The sequence below is a fragment of the Hemitrygon akajei genome, chromosome 22 (assembly GCF_048418815.1).
Source record: "Hemitrygon akajei chromosome 22, sHemAka1.3, whole genome shotgun sequence".
NCBI lineage: Eukaryota > Metazoa > Chordata > Chondrichthyes > Myliobatiformes > Dasyatidae > Hemitrygon > Hemitrygon akajei.
The window spans coordinates 52,916,966-52,936,087 of NC_133145.1; the positions used below are offsets into that span (position 1 = coordinate 52,916,966).

Consider the following 19,122-nt stretch of genomic DNA (forward strand, 5'->3'; position numbering starts at 1 on the left):
TTCACAAGTTATCATCTAAATAGCATAGCACTGGAGGAGGAAAGAAATCCTTAATTGAACTGAATGCACTTCAGGACAAAAGTGTTTTCCAAAAGGGCAAGAAGGTGCCAAGTAATCGACCATCAAACTTGTGGGTACCAGTTTTTCCAAATGTAGATTATACTTATTTAAAAAAAACACAGGACTGAAAATGTAAATCTAGAGTTACGGCATCACTGTAGTATGGAAATTGCACTGCAGCAGATGAGAGGTCATTACAATGGGTAGTTAAAACTATCCAACGCATCACCGGCACCAGCCTACCCAAAATCAAGGCCATATATACAGAAAGAAGCCAGAAAAAAGCCAGCAACATCATGAAGGTTCCTACCCACTCTGCTTATGGATGGTTTGGCCCACTCCCAAGAGCGGCGCAGTTTACATAATATCCACGCCAGGACCACTAAGCTCAAAACCAGTTAGTTCCTCCAAGCTGTCAGGCTGATTGTACGTGGCCTATCAGCGGCGTCGACAGAGCTCTACCAAGAGGGATTTCTCGCAGGCCGGCAGTGGTTATTTAAAAAGGGAGCTTCAAGTGCATTTGTCCATTGTACATGGCCTATCAGCGGCGTCGACAGAGCTCTACCAAGAGGGATTTCTCGCAGGCCGGCAGTGGTTATTTAAAAAGGGAGCTTCAAGAGCATTTGTCCATTGTACGTGGCCTATCAGCAGCGACAACCAGAGCACCAATCGTGAGTTAGAGAGCAGGGAAGGTTCAGGCATTAAAGCGAGACATGGCCTAGTGCAGCAGTCCTCAAAGGAGTGGTCTGAGACAGAGTGGTAGGGCTTTGGCTCATTTGGGCTTCAACGAGATAAGTGGGTGAGTGGACTTCATCTTCATTTTCTTTCTTTTTTTTAAAGAATAAAGAGGATATCTGTAAGGCTAGTACTTTGCTCTGGGTGTCAGATGAGGGAATCCTGGGAATTTTCCAGTCTCCCTGATGGCCACACCTGCGCCAGGTGCACCGAGATGCAGCTCCTGAGAGACCATGTTAGGGATCTGGAGCTGCAGCTTGATGACCTACAGCTTATTAGGGAAAGTGAACAGGAGAGATAGAAGCTACAGGGAGTTAGTCACCCCGAGGCTGCAAGAGTTAGGTAAGTGGGTGACTGTCAGGGAAGGGAAGAGCTCAGATAGTAGAGAGCACCCCTGTGGCCATCCCCCTAAGTAATCATTATCTCATTTTGGATGCTGTTAACAGACAGACAGAGGACGACCACTGCGATTGGGTCTCTGACACTGAGCCTGGTTCCATGGTGCAGAAGAGAGAGAAGATGAATGCAGTAGTCATATGGGATTCCATAGTGCGAGGAACAGACAGGAGGTTCTGTTAGCCTGATAGAGATATCTGCATGGTGTGTTGCCTCCCAGGTGCCAGGGTACAGGATGTCTCGGATCAGGTGCAGAGTATTCTGAAGGGAGAGGGTGAACAGCCAGAAGTCTTGGTACATGCTAGTACCATTAACATAGGTAGAAAAAAAGGGAGGTCCTGAAGAGAGAATTCAGGGAGTTGGGTAGGAAGCTGAAAAGCAGGACCTCCAGGGTAGTAATCTCAGGTTTGTTGCCTGTACCACGTGCTAATGAGTACAAGAATAGCATGATCAAGCAAATTAATGCGTGGTTGAGAGACTGGTGTACGGGGCAGGGCTTCGGGCTCCTGGATCATTGGGGCATCTTCTGGGGGAGGTACAACCTGTACAAAAGGGACAGGTTACACCTGAACCCAAAAGGGTCCAATATCCTAGCAGGCAGGTGTAGTAGAGCTGTTAGGGAGGGTTTAAACTGATTTAGCAGGGGGATGGGAACCGGAGTGATCAGTCAAGTCAAGTTTATTGTCACTTCGACCATAAACTGCTGGTACAGTACACAGTAAAAACGAAACAACGTTCCTACAGAATCCTGGTGCTACATAAAACAACACCAAACTACACTAGACTATGAGAGACAGCACAAGGCTGCACTAGACTACAGACCTGCACAGGAGTACATAAAGTGCACAAAACAGTGCAGGGCAGTACAATAATTAATAAACAAGACAACAGACACAGTAGAGGACAAATTACAATATAAAAGTAAATGATGTAGGTGTCAGTCTAGACTCTGATAGGGCTGGGGGAGGGGAAAAACAGAAATAAGTCAAAGATAGCTTTCAACAGAGATGATAGAAAGGACAGGCAGGAGATGAGGCATAATCACAGCCAGTAGTTTGAGCTAAATGACAATAGAGGTATGGTGCAGTTAAAACGGAAAGCAACAAATACTTGACCGAAAGTGTTGTATTTGAATGCATGCAGCACAAGAAATAAAATGGATGATCTTGAAATTCAGCTATAGATTGGCAAGTACGACACTGTGGCCATCTGAAACTTGGCTAATGGATGGCTGCCATTGGGAGTTAGGATACACGGTGTATCGGAAGATAGGTTAGAAGGCAGGGGGGTGGTATGGCCCTGCGTATAAGCAGTAATATTAAATCGTTAGAAAGGGATGACATAGGATTGGAAGGTGTAGAGTCTCTATGGGTTGAGTTAAGAAATGGCAAGGGTAAGAGGACCCTAATGGCAGTTGTATTCAGGCCTCCAAACAGCAGCCGGGTATGGATTACAAATTACAGCAAGAGATAGAAAAGGCATGTCAGAAGGGCAATGTCATGATAATCGTTGGGGATTTTAACATGAAAGTGGATTGGGAAAACTGGTCCTAGAGAGAGAATTTGTAAAATGTCTAAGAGATGGCTTTTTAGAACAGCTTGTTGTTGAGCCCATGAGGGGATCGGCTGTGCTGTACTGGGTGTTGTGCAATGATCCGGAGGTGATAAGAGAGCTTCACGTTAAGGAACCCTTAGGAAACAGTGATCACAATATGATTGAGTTCACTTTGAAATTTGAGGAGGAGAAACTAAAATCCATTGTGTCGGTATGTCAGTGGAATACCGGAAATTACAATGGCATGAGAGGGGAACTGGCCAAAGTTGACTGGAAAGGGATACTAGCAAGAAGGACAGCAGAGAAGCAACAGCTGGAATTTCTGCAAAAAATGTGGGAAGTGCAAGACAGATATATTCCAAATAAGATTAAATTTTCGAATAGAAGTACACTACTGCGGCTGACAAGTGAAGTCAAAGCCAAAGTAAAAGCAAAAGGGAGGGCATACAAGGAAGCCAAAGTTAGTAGGAAGACAAAGGATTGGAAAGATTAAAAACTTGCAGAAGAAAACAAAGAAAGTAATTCGGAAGGAAAAGATGAATTATGAAAAGAAGCTGGCGACTAATATCAAAGAAGATAGTAAACACTTTTTTTTAAGTATATAAAGGGTAAAAGAGAGTCAAGGGTGGATATAGGACCAATAGAAAATGACGCTGGAAATATTGTAATGAGAGACGCAGAGATGGCAGAGGAACTGAATGCGTATTTTGCATCAGTCCTCACAGTGGAAGACATCTGCAGTATACCAGACATTCAAGTGTATCAGGGAAGTGAAGTATCTGCAGTGAAAATTACAACTGAGAAGGTACTCAGGAAGCTTAATAATCTGAAGGTGGATAAATCTCCAGGATCTGACAGAATGCACCCTTGAGTTCTGAAGGAAGTAGCTGGAGATTGCTGAGGCATTAACAATGATCTTTCAAGATAGATTCTGGCATTGTACTGATGGCTGGAAAATTGCAAATGTTCCATTATTTAAGAAGGGTGGGAGGCAGCAGAAAGGAAACTATAGACCCGTTAGCCTGACACCAGTGGTTGGGACATTGTTGGAATCGATTGTTAGGGATGAGATTATGGAATACTTGGATGCACGTGACAAGATAGGACAAAGCCAACATGGTTTCCCGAAAGGAAAATCCTGCCTGACTAACCTATTCAATTTTTTGAGGTAATTACAAGCAGGGTAGACAAAGGAGATGCAGTAGATGTGGATTTTCAGAAGGCCTTTGACAAGGTGCCGCACATGAGGCTGCTTAGCAAGATAAGGGCCCATGGAATTACAGGGGAGTTACTAGCATGGGTAGAGCATTGGCTGAACAACAGAAAACAGTGGGAATAAAGGGATCCTATTCTGGCTGGGTGCCAGTTACCAGTGAGTCCCACAGAGGTTGGTGTTGGGACCACTGCTTTTTACAATACATGTCAATGATTTGGACTATGGGATTAATGGATTTGTGGCTAAATTTGCCGATGATACAAAAATAGGTGGAGGAGCAGGTAGTGTTGAGGAAACAGAGAGCCTGAGATAGTTTGGGAATGGGCAAAGAAGTGGCAAATGAAATATAATGTTGGAAAGTGTACGGTCATGCACTGCGGTGGAAGAAATAAACAGGCAGACTATTATTTAGATGAGAAGAGAATTCAAAATGCAGAGATACAAAGGGACTTGGGAGTCCTTGTGCAGGATACCCTAAAGGTTAACCTCCAGGTTGAGTCGGTGTTGAAGAAGGTGAATTCTTCACCACTGACTCATTTCTAGAGGTATAAAATATAAGAGCAGGGATGTGATGTTGAGGTTCTATAAAGCACTTGTAAAAGTATTATGTGCAGTTATGGACTCCTTATTTTAAGAAAGGATATACTGACATTGAAGAGGGTTCAGAGAAGATTCACGAGAATGATTTCAGGAATGTAAGTGTTACCGTATGAGGAATGTCTGGCAGCTCTTGGGCTGTATTCCCTGGAGTTCAGAAGAATGAGGGGGATCTCAGAAACATTCCAAATGTTATAAGGCCTGAACAGATTAGATATGGCAAAGTTATTTCCCATGGTAGGTGAGTCTACGACAGGCGGGCACAACTTCAGGATTTAAGGAAGTCCATTTGGAACAAAGATACGGGGAAATTACCTTAGTCAGAGGGTGATAAATCTGTGAACTTTGTTGCCACGAGCAGCAGTGGAGGCCAAGTCATTGAGTGCATTTAAGGCAGAGATAGAGAGGTTCCTGACTAGCCAGGGCATCAAAAGGTATGGGGTGAAGGCAGGGGAACGGGGATGACTGGAAGAATTGGATCAGCCCATGATTGAATGGCGGAGCAGACTTGATGGGCCAGATGGCTTACTTCTACTCCTGGTCTTATAATCAACACCTACACCCATCAATCCATCCACCACCACTACATACACTGTTACTTTATGAACATACAAAAAGTCTCCATAATATACCCATTTTTTATATTGTATTTTATAGGATGCTTTTACATTTATATTTATTGTGGTATTTTTGTTTCTTTACTGTATTCTTAGTGCTTTTTTTAAGCTGCATCGGATCCGGAGTAACAATCATTTTGTTCTCCTTTATACTCATGTATTGAAGAACGACAATAAACAATCATGAACCTTTGTAAAGATTCCCTAATATCAATGCACTGCTATATTCACTAATAAACAAACAAGGTAAATGTAGACACTGACCTTTGATATGGCAACATTCCAAATTCGATACGCACTCATGCTCTGTTGCAGCAGTTGATCCTTTATTTCCTGCCACTTCGCCTGTGCTGGCCTCACTTCTTGAAGCTTCCCCTTGCCCAGCTTCTTGACAGGACGGAGCTCACAGACAACATCGTTACTACTTGACTTGCCCAAAATGCACTGCTTGAGATGAGGGCAGAGCTCCCCTATGGACTGACACAATCGTGCCATAAAAAGGATGGTGTTGAGATTACAATCATTGGGAGAGTAAGGGCAGCTTTGCAGTCTCTCCTCTGCCATTTTAAGCTCTGCTCTCACACAGTTCAGAATGTACTGCACACAAGCAACACACTCTGTCTGCAGCATCTCTTCCACCTTCGCTGTGTCAGCGTATCTATCAAATGCAGAATTCTGTAGCTGTTGGGTTGAATAGTCATTGACATTGTCTTTTAAGGTGGAAGCAGCTGGTGGAAGATACATCACTAAATCATCCAGTTTAAGTTTTAATTTGGAATCGAGTGCTGAACAGAAACTTTGAACACAAAGTGTGAGAGCCTGAGTCTTCATGGAGAGTCCACTCTTAACAAAGTGACTACGATTTGTTACACTGACCCAAGCAGTGTCTGGTAAAAGATCATTATTGCTCTCCGACCAAAGATATGCAGCAACATTGTATTCAAACTCAACAGGTTTATTAAGGGCAGTGCTGGTATTTTTGGCCCGAAGCTCCTGTAGTGCTGAAATCAAGAGTTGTTTGGAACTGTGCGAGATAGATTCTACACCTTCTCTTGTCAGTGCCTAGAAAGAAGAAAAATGTTTATGAAATGTATCTTGTAGACCATAACTTACCAATTTCCCAAAATATTCTTCCTTTCATATTCCCTGACCACATTTTCAATTATAAGTATTAATTCTTTGATTTTTGGCCTTACTGCAAACAATAATCCAGATAAATACAATGGCCTTTAACAAAGAAAACAGCTCTCTTTACAAAGGCATAAGATAAGTAAGTGAGCATTGTCTAAAACTTCAAACACAACTAACGAGTTTGATAAACCTGGGAGAAGTTATGAAGAGATAGACTTTGCAGAGGATTCCAGATCATGGGATATAGAAGAAAATGGCTCAGCCTTCATCTTGAGATAGAATTATTTTAAAGAGTAGTGTGCAAGACACTGGCATCGTGGATGCAGGAGTGCAATAGACTTACAACAGGAAAAGGTGACAGAGACAGGAAGAAATAAGGGTATGGACACACCAACACAGAGAAAATAATATTAGAAGTGAATTTTTGGTAGAGATACTAATGGTTTGAGTTTTAAGATGAGTTTTATTTGTCATATGTACATCCAAACAGACGGTGAAAGGCATTGTTTATGTCAATGACCAACACAGTTCAATATGTGCTGGGAGCAGACAACAAATGCCACCATCTCTCTGGCACCAACTTACTAACCCTAGCCCTTGCATCTTTGAGAGGAAAACCATGCCGTCATAAAGAGGGAACATAAACTCCAAACAGACAGTGGCGGAAATTGAATCCTGATCACCGACTGCTGGTGCTGTAAAGTGTTGCTCTAACTGCTATGCTAGCATGCCATATGCAAGCTTGGATGGGAATATGTTTAAGTTGTTGCATCCAGGGATTTAGAGATAGATGGACTGTAGTAGAAGCCAGTGTTAAAACTAGGATAGACATAGGAAACTCAGTTTGACATGCAAAATGTCACCAAGATAATGGAGTGATTTTGCCTACGTAAAAGTTGATGGCCCACTCTTGTGCCAGTCTGTTCCATAACTTAAGAATAGTTGTAAAATGTTATCCATTTAAGCAGATAACCTGTGTCTTTTTAAGTGTACAGAACAGAACAAAATTTTTCATTTGATTTTTCAAATATGAAAAATTATTATAAGCATTAGTTCTCCCAGTCTGTGTTATTAAAACCCACTCAGCTACTCAAGAAACTATAATGGGAGCAGTTTATTCCTTTGTAGGTCACAGATAAAGATTTAACCATTCTTAAAGATAGGGCATTAGTACTGTAAACAATGGAAAAGAGTAAAAGGTAAACTCAAAATTTTAGGATTGATTGACAGCAGATTGTCATTGAGTTTGAATGCAGATGTAACAAAATTTAAATCAGGAAACATTAGTGGTATTCTACCTGCAATCTGTCAAGGAAGAGCTGCTGAAGGAAATCTTCCCAGAAGGAGAAAGGCTTCTCCAGGAGTCGGTAGCAAACAGTTTCCCAGTTCTGATATATTGATTCACTAGTGAGGAGTTCCCACACAGCATCTCGGATTCCGGCAAGACCCTTCAGACTTTTCACATAGATCAGCAGATTCCCAATTCCCATTTTTATGTCATCCTTACACCTTTAATAAAAGTGAAAAATCATATCACATTTGTAAGTCTTAACTACAGACAAGGTACGCACTTAATTTCCATTAAATTTAACCACTTCCTCCCAATTTACACCATTTTTGCCTTGTGGCCTGAGCTTAAATATTAAGTTACTATACAAATATTTATTCTATTTTACCCATATGGCGATCATGATAGATTTAGGCTACGATTACAAGCAATGTTCCCTCTAATTCGTAATGACCAGTGGCTCAAAAACCCTGTGCTGTGCAATTTTTTTTGCCCAGTGATGACAATATGTGCACACTGAATAATTGCTTCAATAAAAACAGTATAAATAAGCCAGTTTTAAAATCTGCAAACAAATCATTGCAAGCTCCATGTTGTAAACACCTTTCATATCAGAAACCAGAAAATGAAATGTAATTGTGTACTATTGTGAAATACACTTAACATGCCAACAAGATAGAGGGTGACAACCTTTTGTGTACGGTTGAAGTTCCTTTGTGCACTAGTAGCAAAAGATGTGTGCACACACACACCTTAGAGGGAACATTGACTATATGAGTGGCTCTTCGGGGAAAATTTTTGATAAAAAAATAAATGTACACTTAAAAGATACCATTCATGTATAGTGCAAATTTATTACTAACACGTAAAAGATCTGACGCTACCTTGGTCCATTATACAGGCAAACAATTAGGTTATTATTGCTATAAAAGAATAAAAATGTGCAAAAGTAACAGTTTATCTTGCCACAAGCTACTCATCCATTGTGGATGACACGAGTAATAGAGCTGCTGTCTTACAAATTCAATAGTGCAGTCTGTTTGGAGTTTGCACTCTCTACGTGCTTTCTTTGGTACTCAGGAAAGAAAAAATTCACACAGACTGGTCCACCATCTGGCCTCAGTAAACTGCCCGTGTTTAAACAAATGATAAAGTTAGGAGAGGGTAGTTCAATGGGAATGTGGGGAAAATAGCTGACAATCTGTGAAGAATGGAACTCTCCTGTGACCTGATATAGATAGGCTGAAATTCCTTACTTTTGCATCATGATCATGGTCAAAGATGACTTATTTCCTCTGTTTCTCTAAGTACTAAAACCACCAGAGGCATTATGGGAACTGCAGATTCCTCCAGAGATGGGGCAGACCTTGTGAGAAGCCTATGAGGAGGTCTATGTCTTCCACCACTTACACAGGGAACTGATACACTCTCAATCCATGAATTCAAGGCTCTCAATGGCATTCCAACACTGAGCAATAGATTCATAGCAGTTAGGAGCTATGTTGCATTTCAAGGGAAACTTTCCATTGTTTGCAAAGTAATTTCAATGAGAAAACTGGAAGAATGTGTCTGTTTTATATACGCCAACAAAACAAAGGAGCTGGTCATTGACTTCAAAAACAGGGATGATGAACATTCCCCCGTTTACATCAACAGTGCTAGGGTTGAGAGCGTCAAATTCCTAGGTGTGAACATCACCAATATTCGTCCTGATCCAATGAAATTGATGTCACGGGATGAAAGCCCACCAACGCTTTTACTTGCTCGAGGCTCAGAAATTAGGTTATGTTCCCATTGACTCTTACCAATTTATATTAATACACCATAGAAAGCATTCCGTTTGGATCCATAAAGACTTGGTAAGGCAACTGCTCTGCACGTGACCACAAGAAACCGTACAGAGTTGTAGGCACAGTCAGAACATCCCCTCTATGTATTCACTGCCTCAATAAATCAGTCAGCATGACAAAAGACATTTGCTCTTCTCCCCTCACCCATCAGGCAGAAGATACAAAAGCCTGAAGGCACGTCCCATCAGGCCCAAGGGCAGCTTCTATCCCACTGTTATCAGACTCTTGAATGGAACTCATGTACAAGATGGATCTGGCCTGAATCTTCTTTGTTATGATCTAGCACTTTATTGTTTACTTGCACTGCACTTTCTCAATAGTTTTTACACTTCATTCTGTACTGCCATTCTTTTATCTTATTTTAGGTCAAGTCAGCAATGCAACTGTTGCTCTTTTGTATTGCACGTCACATCTGAAACTGAACTTTACACAGTCAGTCCTGCCCTTCCCCTTCCCACTACCACTAGTGCCAATTCAACACTCTGTCATAAAATATTCACTCCACCCAAGAAAAAGCTTATGAAATTCATACACAGATCGTCTATCTCAAATCCAGCATCATTAATCCGGTTCCACCACCGGTTCAGATATAACTTTCGCCAGTCTCATTTCAAATTTCCCGCATCACCACGCCAACCCGTCACCTCTGTTTTGGTGGTGCCATTAGCAGAATCAGCCTTTGGCATGGTCCTTAAACAAAGCAAGTCATTCCTCTGTGATATTCTGCATTTATTTTTATAACCCGTGCTTATCTAGCCCCAGTCACGTCTTCATTGAATAAAGAAAGTGCTCTTCGTGGTGTAAAGCACAAACACCATATGTTATCTATACAAGATAAGGTGGAAGTTCTGAGAAAACTACATTGGTGTGTCTGTGAAAAGCAAATGCGGCTTGTGTAACACCAGGACTTACAGCATATAATATAAAGAAACAGAAAGAAAAGTTATGGCAAATCCAAAATATCTCAATAGACCATGGATTTGCACCTTGGAAGTTTCCAGGGCAAGATGCAAGTCTCCCCTCTCCACGCCACCGATGTTGTCCAAAGGAAGGGCATTAGGACCCATACAGCTTGGCACCGGTGTCGTCACAGAGCAATGTGTGGTTAAGTGCCTTACTCAAGGACACACACACAGCCTCAGCCAAGGCTCGAACTAGCAACCTTCAGATCACTAGACGAACACCTTAACCCCTTGGCTATGTGTCAGCACCCCAAAAAAAAAAGTAACAGATGTGCATAAGAAAAACAATGAAAGATGGGAGGTGTTCACAACTAGATAAAGTTCTCAAAGTGGTTTAAATTCTATATCAGTGAAGGTGTAGACCTGTCAGGAGAGATGGTGAAGGAACAACTGAAATTATTTCATGACATATTAGGACCAGATTATGAGTGTGATTGTAGTGAAGGGTGGCTTCAGCGACATAGCATAAAATTTCATCCGGAGCTTTCAAAGGTATGAAGCAGTTTACCATGCCAACAATAAAAAAAAGGATGAATTACATTGGAATAGTTAGAACATTACTTTGTTCCAGAAATGAGAGCTCACTGACTCTGGTGGTCTGGACAAAAATTGTAAGATAATGTTGATTTTAGATAACAGCTCTGCACATCCAAAAGCAGAACTCAAGGTACTGTTTACAGGGCACTTTAAAGGCAGGGTGAGATGATCATCAAGTGGGTTAGAGATGTTTATTTATTTAATCCTGACCTAACCATCTGTGATTCCGCTCTTATCACTTATCCGGCTCTGCACAGGTCCCAGTCATTCTGCATGTGTGGTGGTCAGCATATACCAATTTAAATTTGAAAAATTAAACGTTGCTGGAAGCCGAAAATATACAAAGACAGGCATAATGAGTTATGTGCATATTTTGTGGAAGGAAGTAGTTAGTTAACGTAAAGAGGGCAGTAAAGACAGGTGGATGGTCTCGCCCTTTACAATAAAGAAATATTGGCAGGCCATCTAAAAGCAATTTATTTTAATTGTAACCATTTATAATCTTCACAGGGTTCAACAAAACACAACTAAAACCCACTTTCTTACATGTTGATCCATTGCTGAAGAGTGTCTCTCAAATAATCATGGCTTATCGGATGAGCAAGTGTCCTCAGAGACGGCTGAAAATTCACAATGGAAGGCGGCAAATATTTGAACCAACTCTCAGATTTCACTTCTTCCTTTAACATAGTGATTCCTTTCTCTGCACAGATTAATCAAAGATATGTTTAGTTGCCTATGCACAGAAAGAAAATGCAATAATTTTACATTTAAAAAAATCAGGCTGGTGATTTTTAAATGACAGAAAATGACGCTATGAACCATATTTCCTACAAATATAATATTTTCAACATGACACCAAAATCTGATGCTGTCATTAAGTAGTGTATCATTCCTCAACATAGCCTGGGCAATCACATCCACATACTGCTGCTGGCTTGTGTGCAAATCGTTGTAGGTATGCTCACCTATTTGCACTGGGATTCCTTTTGTTCTCAGCCAAGTAGACCATCAGACTACAAGGCAGTGGAGCAAAATTAGGCATTCTGGCCCATTGAACCTGCTCCACCATGCCATCATGCCTGATTTATTCTCTCTCAACCCCATTCTCCTGCTTTCTCCCCGTAACCTTTGACGCCCTTACTAATCAAAAACCTATCAACCTCCGCCTAAAATAGACCCAACGACCTGGCCACCACCACCTGTGGCAATTAATTCCACAGATTCACTACCCCCTGGCTAAAGAAATTCCTCCTCAGCTCTGTTCTCAAGGTCAGTCCTTCTATTCTGAGGCTGTGCTCCCTCGTCCTAGACTCCCCCACAATTGGAGTACTCTCTCCGTGTCCATCTAGGCCTTTCAATATACAGTAGATTTGAGACTACCCCTCGTTTCTCCGAACTCCAATGAGTACAGGTCCAGGGCTATCAAATGCTCCTCATATGTTAACCCTTTCTTTTCTGGAATCATTCTCATGAACCTCCACTGGACCCCCTCTCCAATGCCAGCACATCCTTTCTTAGACAAGGGGCCCAAAACTACTCAACAAGTAATCAGCCTTTGTGAGAAAATCCAGGGACAGAAAAAATGCTGCACAAAATTTTTTTGCAACAAGTCTTTAGATGGTTACTGAAAGCAGTCAAGGATATTTTTCCCTTTCTCAATGGACAATGGTCTACATCAACCAAGGTCACAGAAATGAAACAGCCCTGCAATAGCTCGGACTGATGTGGTATGGCATAGATAGTACTCCCAAATAAGCACATGGAGGAAATTTATATTAAAATGAGCTTTCTATATTACTTTCAAAAAAGTCAATGAGACCCGACAAAGTAAGGTTAGACACCATATCTCATTATATTCTATAGCCCAATAATCTAGACTCAGAAGGAAACAAAAGGATAAAATCTCTTTTCAAACATAATACATGTCTGAAGACAGTTGTAACTGAAACTGAGAGGCTTGTGCATACCTGTTGGGGACCCACTTGTGATGGATTCCAAGGTAGTAAAGAGAAGGCCAGAGGTGAGTGTGGAATCTTGTGCTTTTCCTTGACTTGGGGTATAAAACAGAGCTTGAGCCTGATACATTGTGGTGGCTAGCAGTTCAACCAACGAACACACCTGTGCCTTGATCCCAGCTCCTAAAAAAAAGCAATATTAAAGGTCAAAGTGTGATATAGCCTTCGATTCCTTGAAACCATCATTAAAAAAAGTAAAACAGAACTCGCAGCCCAATGGCATCATTCCCTGCCATAATAACCAGCACTTTTCATCTGTCCAAAGAACAGAAATGGGATCAATAATTGTGCTCACCATGGTGGGGTTGGTTCAGTAACTGCTGTATTGCTGATTTCCTAGCTAAAAGGAAATCAGTGAGGGCCTGGCGTGGCGAACTGTCTTCCAGCAGGATAATGGAACAGAGAGCCTCTGCGATTGCCTGGTCTGATACAGCACGGCCCTTAAGAAGTGCTTTACTTTCCTGCAAAATGGATGATCTACAAAAACAGCACAAATGGGTAAGAAACAATATTCCTTCTGTTCAAATGAAAATAAAACTTTATTCCATGTAATTAACTCAAAAACTTCCAAAAATAATAAACTTTCCATTTTTGCATGAAATGAAAAGTAGTGAATGACTAATATCTAACAAGTGCCACATATAAAGTTTGAGTGCAGTACTCATTGCTGACCATGAGCAACACACACAAAATGCTGGAGGAACTCAGCAGGTCAGGCAGCATTGGTGGAGCAAAATAAGCAGTTGACACATCCTTATCAGGACACAAATGAAGTTTTCATATTGCATCGACTTATTACTAACAATCATGCTGGCCAATCCTTCTCTTTTCCTTTGGGTATAGTCTGACATGTTATACTAGAACCACATTAATAACATATTAAGCACTAGTATCTTATACCACCAGGCTGGAATCGTTCAAACAATGGTGATACCACATTTTGCTGCCACACAAAAGTAACTTGTTTCTTTGTCTATTAAGGTGGATGGATGAAGAAACATCAGCTCCGTCTTACCACAGACTCTGCATGACCTGCTGGGTTTTTCCAATGCTTTCAACCTTCTGTGTATTTTACCATGTTAGCTCAGTTCTTCTCATCAACTCATTAAGTCTAGCCTCCTACCTCCTTACCATTAACAGTACACAGATTCAGAAGCTTAACTTCTGTATTGCTGATTTCCTAGCTAAAAGGAAATCAGTGAGGGCCTGGCGTGGTGAACTGTGAAGATTCAGAAGCTTAACAAGTGCTATGGAGATTTATCCATTTTAACTCTTCACATCAGACATTCCCTCTATTCTACACATTGCTCCTACTACCCCAAACTACAGCATCTTCTTTGCTACAACCATGTTGAGAACTGTCATGGCAGATTGTGCATTTACTTCCCACAAGGATAGCATTCTCTCCAATTAAAACTGTTTAACTCTCACCGGAGACTATGCTTGAGACATGGATAAATAAAAACAACAATGCAAATCAGTGACCCATTGAAGAAAGAGCCCAATTTTCATTTCCTCTGAGATCAATCCATAACTCGATGTATTAAGCTTAATACAAGGCCAGCAATGGGAGCTTGTTTAATGTGTGAAAGAGACCACAAAAACAAAAGCAAGCCTCCCAGTTCCAAACAGAACTATTTCTCAGAGTCCATGAATTCATTATCTATTTAATGCTAATGAAATTAGCTGGCTGGTGGTGTAGTGGCATCAGCACCAGATTTTTGAGGGAAACAGACCCGAGTTTGAATCCGACCGGCTTCTTACTCACTTTCCATCCGTGCTGGATTAAGCATCAAGCTAACAACTCAGTCTCGTAAAAAACAGTCAAATGCTACAGAAATGGCAAAAATCCACCTGATACATTGTGGTGGCTAGCAGTTCAACACTTAAAACTGCACTGCTAATGAAAATCAAGCAATCTCTTCTAAGACAATTACAGCACCAACACAGTAGTTACCAACATGTAAAGGCTTCTTCCTTTTCTTTGTGTCACACTAAACCAACAGCTCCCTCTCAGTAGATAGATACTTTATTGATCCCAAAGGAAATTAGCATCACAGTAGCATAAGTGCACAGGTATACAAGAGTGGTAAGAAAGAATTTAAAAAGTTACCTATTAATGCATTAACTCAATATTCAAATATTTTGTTTTTAAGTCTGTGCTTCATGCAACTATATGAGGATGCTTCAATTATACTGTTTTAACAAAATCACAAATGGATGTTTATTCATTAAAGCCCAAACTTCTTCCCATATTCTTCAAGTCTGATTTCAAAACCACTGACTTTTTTGTCATTCTACTCAAGATAAGAATTCAGAACTGAATAAAAAATGTCTCAAAATGACAATTTTAGAATGAAATTAAAATACCTGTAGTGAATGGTAATCTCAAAATTCATGCGTGTCAAATTAGAATTGGTCATTTTGTCCAAGGTGAAACGTGACTGATGAATGCCAAGGTAAAGAAAAATTGTTTTTATACACGACCAGCTAACCTGAAATGGCCTGCTGCTGCGACCTGTCGTACAAGGATGGGGAATCGCGCCATGACAGGACTGTAATGGGAACTTGAGGAGTCCAACTGGAGAATGCTATGAATGTGGCAGCATAGCAAGTACATCTGAGTAGCATAGAGATAATGTGATGATTCTAAGGCACTCCAAATCTTCTCTGGCATATTCAGAAGGAGTTTAATCTGCACTGCCATGCTGTAGAATTTCTCCTGGGACTGTTGCTGAACCTGAAGCAGAAATTAAGCAAAAAGAAAAATCAGCGTCTGCATGTCATGTCTTTATTACACCCGAACAATTTGAAGATCAAGTTTCTAGCATCAAGATAAACACAAAATGCTAGAAGAACTCAAGTAGGTCAGGCAGCATCTATGGAGGGGAAGGCACACACTCAATGATTCAGGAATAGCTTCTTCCCCTCTGCCATCAGATGTCTGAATGGACACTGATCCCATGAACACTACCTCACTACTTTTTTCCCCCCCTCTTTTTGCACTACTTACAATATTTAACTTAACTGTTCAAATATATACTTCTTAACTGCTGCTGCACAATAAATTTCACGACACATGCCAGTGAATGAACTGTCAACATTTCAGGTTGAGACTCTTTATCAGGACTTGGGCCCAAAACATCGACCGTCTAATTCCCCTCCACTGATGCTGCCTGACCAGAATTCCTTTAGCATTTTCTGCGTTACTCTGGATTTCCAGCATCTGCAGAATATCCTGAAGGATCTTGGTCCTAAATGTCAGTTGTTTATTCATTTCCATAGATGCTGCATGACCTGCTGAGTTCCTCCAGCATTTTGAATGTGCTGTTTTGCATTTCCAGCATCTGGAGACTTTCTCATGTTTATGAACTGCAGAATCACTTGTGTTTCACATTAAGATGACCTATATTAAACAATGCAAAGATCAACTCACCTGCTGCATATCTCAAACACATTCTGCTTTAAATTCAATCTTTGTTTGGCTCTACCTACTCTACTGGTGGCCACAGAATATATCTTTTATCCTCAGATGCTTGTTAGTCTGCATCAGTTTTGTCCCAAATAGGGAAGCTTCTCCAAATTAATACTGCAAAACTGATGTCACTCTGTCAAAACTGCTTTAAGATATGAACTTTGGCTATCAAATCCACTGCTCCCTGGTCTGAAGGGCAATGCAATTTTAACAAATATCGATGATTTTCCACAAATTAACACACTAAGTACAATAACAACGCAAAATGCAGCCAGCCCCATAGTTGTTGACACACTATAACTCCTCCCTTTGAACTGCAATAGCATTTATTGTTACTCTTAGCTCTGAACTCTACATCAGTCTGTTGCAAACTTCCCATCCTATATTTTCTATCAGGCTACCCAAGTTCCCTACCTCACCCTGCCCTGCACCAAACTCATGCTACTTACTTCCTAACTCCTTAACCATGACTATTATATTCAGTCTCCATTGTTTCAAAGTTTCTCAGTCAGGTCGCCTTAAACCTCACTTTACCCAAAATCCCTGCAAACAGAAGAAGTGCTACACCTACCCCCACACTTCTTCCCTCACCACCATCCAAGGCCCCAGACAGTCCATTCAGGTGAGGCACCACTTCACCTGCGAGTCAGCTGGGGTGATATACTGTATCCGGTGCTCCCAATGTGGCCATTTATACATTGGGGAGACCCGCCGCAGACTGGGAGACCGTTTCACCGAACACCGGCGCTCAGTCCTCCAGCAGTGGCGGGATCTCCCTGTGGCCACACACTTCAATTCAACAGACCACTCCCACTCCAATATGTCTGTCCATGGTCTCCTCTACCGTCAAGATGAGGCCACACGCAGGTTGATGGAGCAATACCTTATCTCCCACCTCAGTAGCCTCCTACCTGCAGGCATGAACATTCAACTCACATACCTCTGTTGATAACCCTGCCCCCCCCTTACCCCATCCCTATCTATAATTTTAGTCTGGTTCTCTTTCTCTCTCTTTTTCCCCCCTCACTATAATCTCCCCCCAGCCCTACCTTTCTTTCTCTTTTATTTCTCATAATTCTCCACCTTCCTCCTAGCCCATTTCCCTTCAGCTTATCACTTCCCAGCTCTCTACTTCATTCCTCCCCCCACTTCTTATCCCCCCTCGACCATCCCATGTTACTTCACTCCTAATGAAGGGTTTCGGCCTGAAACGTCATCACTACCTCCTCCCATAGATGCTGTCTGGCCTGCTGAGTTCTGCCAGTATTTTGTGTTTTTATTTATTCCCAGCATCTGCAGATTCACTCGTGTTTACACAAAATGATGCTGGCTATGTCTTATCAGCCACAATATTCGTGAACACATCACTTTAAAATCGGCATACTTATGTTCAACTCCTTGATCATGATAAACTTCTCATTTTTAACCTCATGCGGTTATTTATGATTTATTTATTGAGAAACATTGCAGAACAGGCCATTCTGGCCTTCTTTGAGCTGCGCCAACCAGCAATTCCCAATTTAATCCCAACCTAATCACAGGGCTATTTACAATGACCAATCAACCTACCAACTTGTACATCTTTTAATTATGGAAGGAAACCGGAGAACCTGGAGGAAATACACGTGGTCACGGGGAGCTGTACTGTCCAGCAATCCCCTGATTTTACTCTAGCTTCATCAGAACCAATTAACCTACCAACCAGTAAGTCTTTGGACTGTGAGAGGAAACCAGAGCACCTGGAGGTTTTTTTTAAATGCAAAGAGTGGTGAGTGTGTGGAATGGGCTGCCGGCAACGGTGGTGGAGGCAGATACGACAGGGTCTTTTAATAGACTCCTGAATAGGTACACAGAGCTGAGAGAAATAGAGGGCTATGGGTAACCCGAGGTAATTTCTAAAGCAAGTATATGTTCGGCACAGCATTGTGGGCTGAAGGGCCTGTATTGCGCTGTATGTTTTCTATGTTTCTATGAAACCCACGTGGTCACGGAGAGAAAGTGCAAACTGCATACAAGACGCCTGTAAAGTGTTGTGCTAACCACTGTGCTACGTGCTCTGGGAACAGGGACACCGCTCTGGGAAAACCTCCTTTCCTTTTCAGTGGCTTCCTAGTCATCCTCCTTCCTTCCTTTTGCCACCAATGGTCCTGTCTTCATAGAGTATTCATGAATTCCTTTTCTAATTCTAGATGCAGAAGACTGTACAGAGACTCCAGTACAATGCTGAAAATATGTCAGAGATGACACGACACACTAGGATTCTCTCCAGTGGGTATCAACACAAGTCCTGGGGTGAAGTCCCAAGCTAGAGGCCTGACGTCTGTAAGTCTGAGAATCCGACGATAAGGACCGAAGACCCAGAGTCTTGGGGTTGGAGGCATGTCTGTGTGTGTGAGCGGGTGGATGGGAAAGGGGGTTTTTCTTGCTGTTGTCTTGTTGCTCTGTGCAATATTGTTAGCATTCTACCTTGCCGCTGAGCTGCCCACAGCACATCCTTAGGTCAGAACAATTAGGTTTAATATCACTGGCATGTCATGAAATATGTTGTTGTGCAGCAGTATTACATTGTAATTAACAATAAAACAGCAAATTACAGTAAATATACATACTTTAAAAGTTAAATTAAATAAGTAGTGCAAAATGAGAAAAAAAAGTAGTGAGGTAGTGATTATGGGTTCAATATCCA

General features: G+C 41.5%; 1 protein-coding gene across 3 annotated transcripts in view; it reads right to left on the reverse strand.

The window, feature by feature from the left end:
* Nucleotides 1–19,122, reverse strand: part of cog1 (component of oligomeric golgi complex 1) — a 40,293-nt gene that overhangs the window by 19,879 nt on the left and 1,292 nt on the right. For 2 of the 3 annotated variants that reach the window (XM_073026239.1, XM_073026238.1), the window contains exons 2-7: nucleotides 15,457–15,701; nucleotides 13,257–13,438; nucleotides 12,914–13,084; nucleotides 11,490–11,646; nucleotides 7,605–7,815; nucleotides 5,440–6,237 (exon numbers count right to left, since the gene is read on the reverse strand). In XM_073026239.1, coding sequence (XP_072882340.1) covers nucleotides 5,440–6,237; nucleotides 7,605–7,815; nucleotides 11,490–11,646; nucleotides 12,914–13,084; nucleotides 13,257–13,438; nucleotides 15,457–15,701 — 1,764 coding nt within the window. The other variant, XM_073026240.1, reaches the window with a different exon arrangement.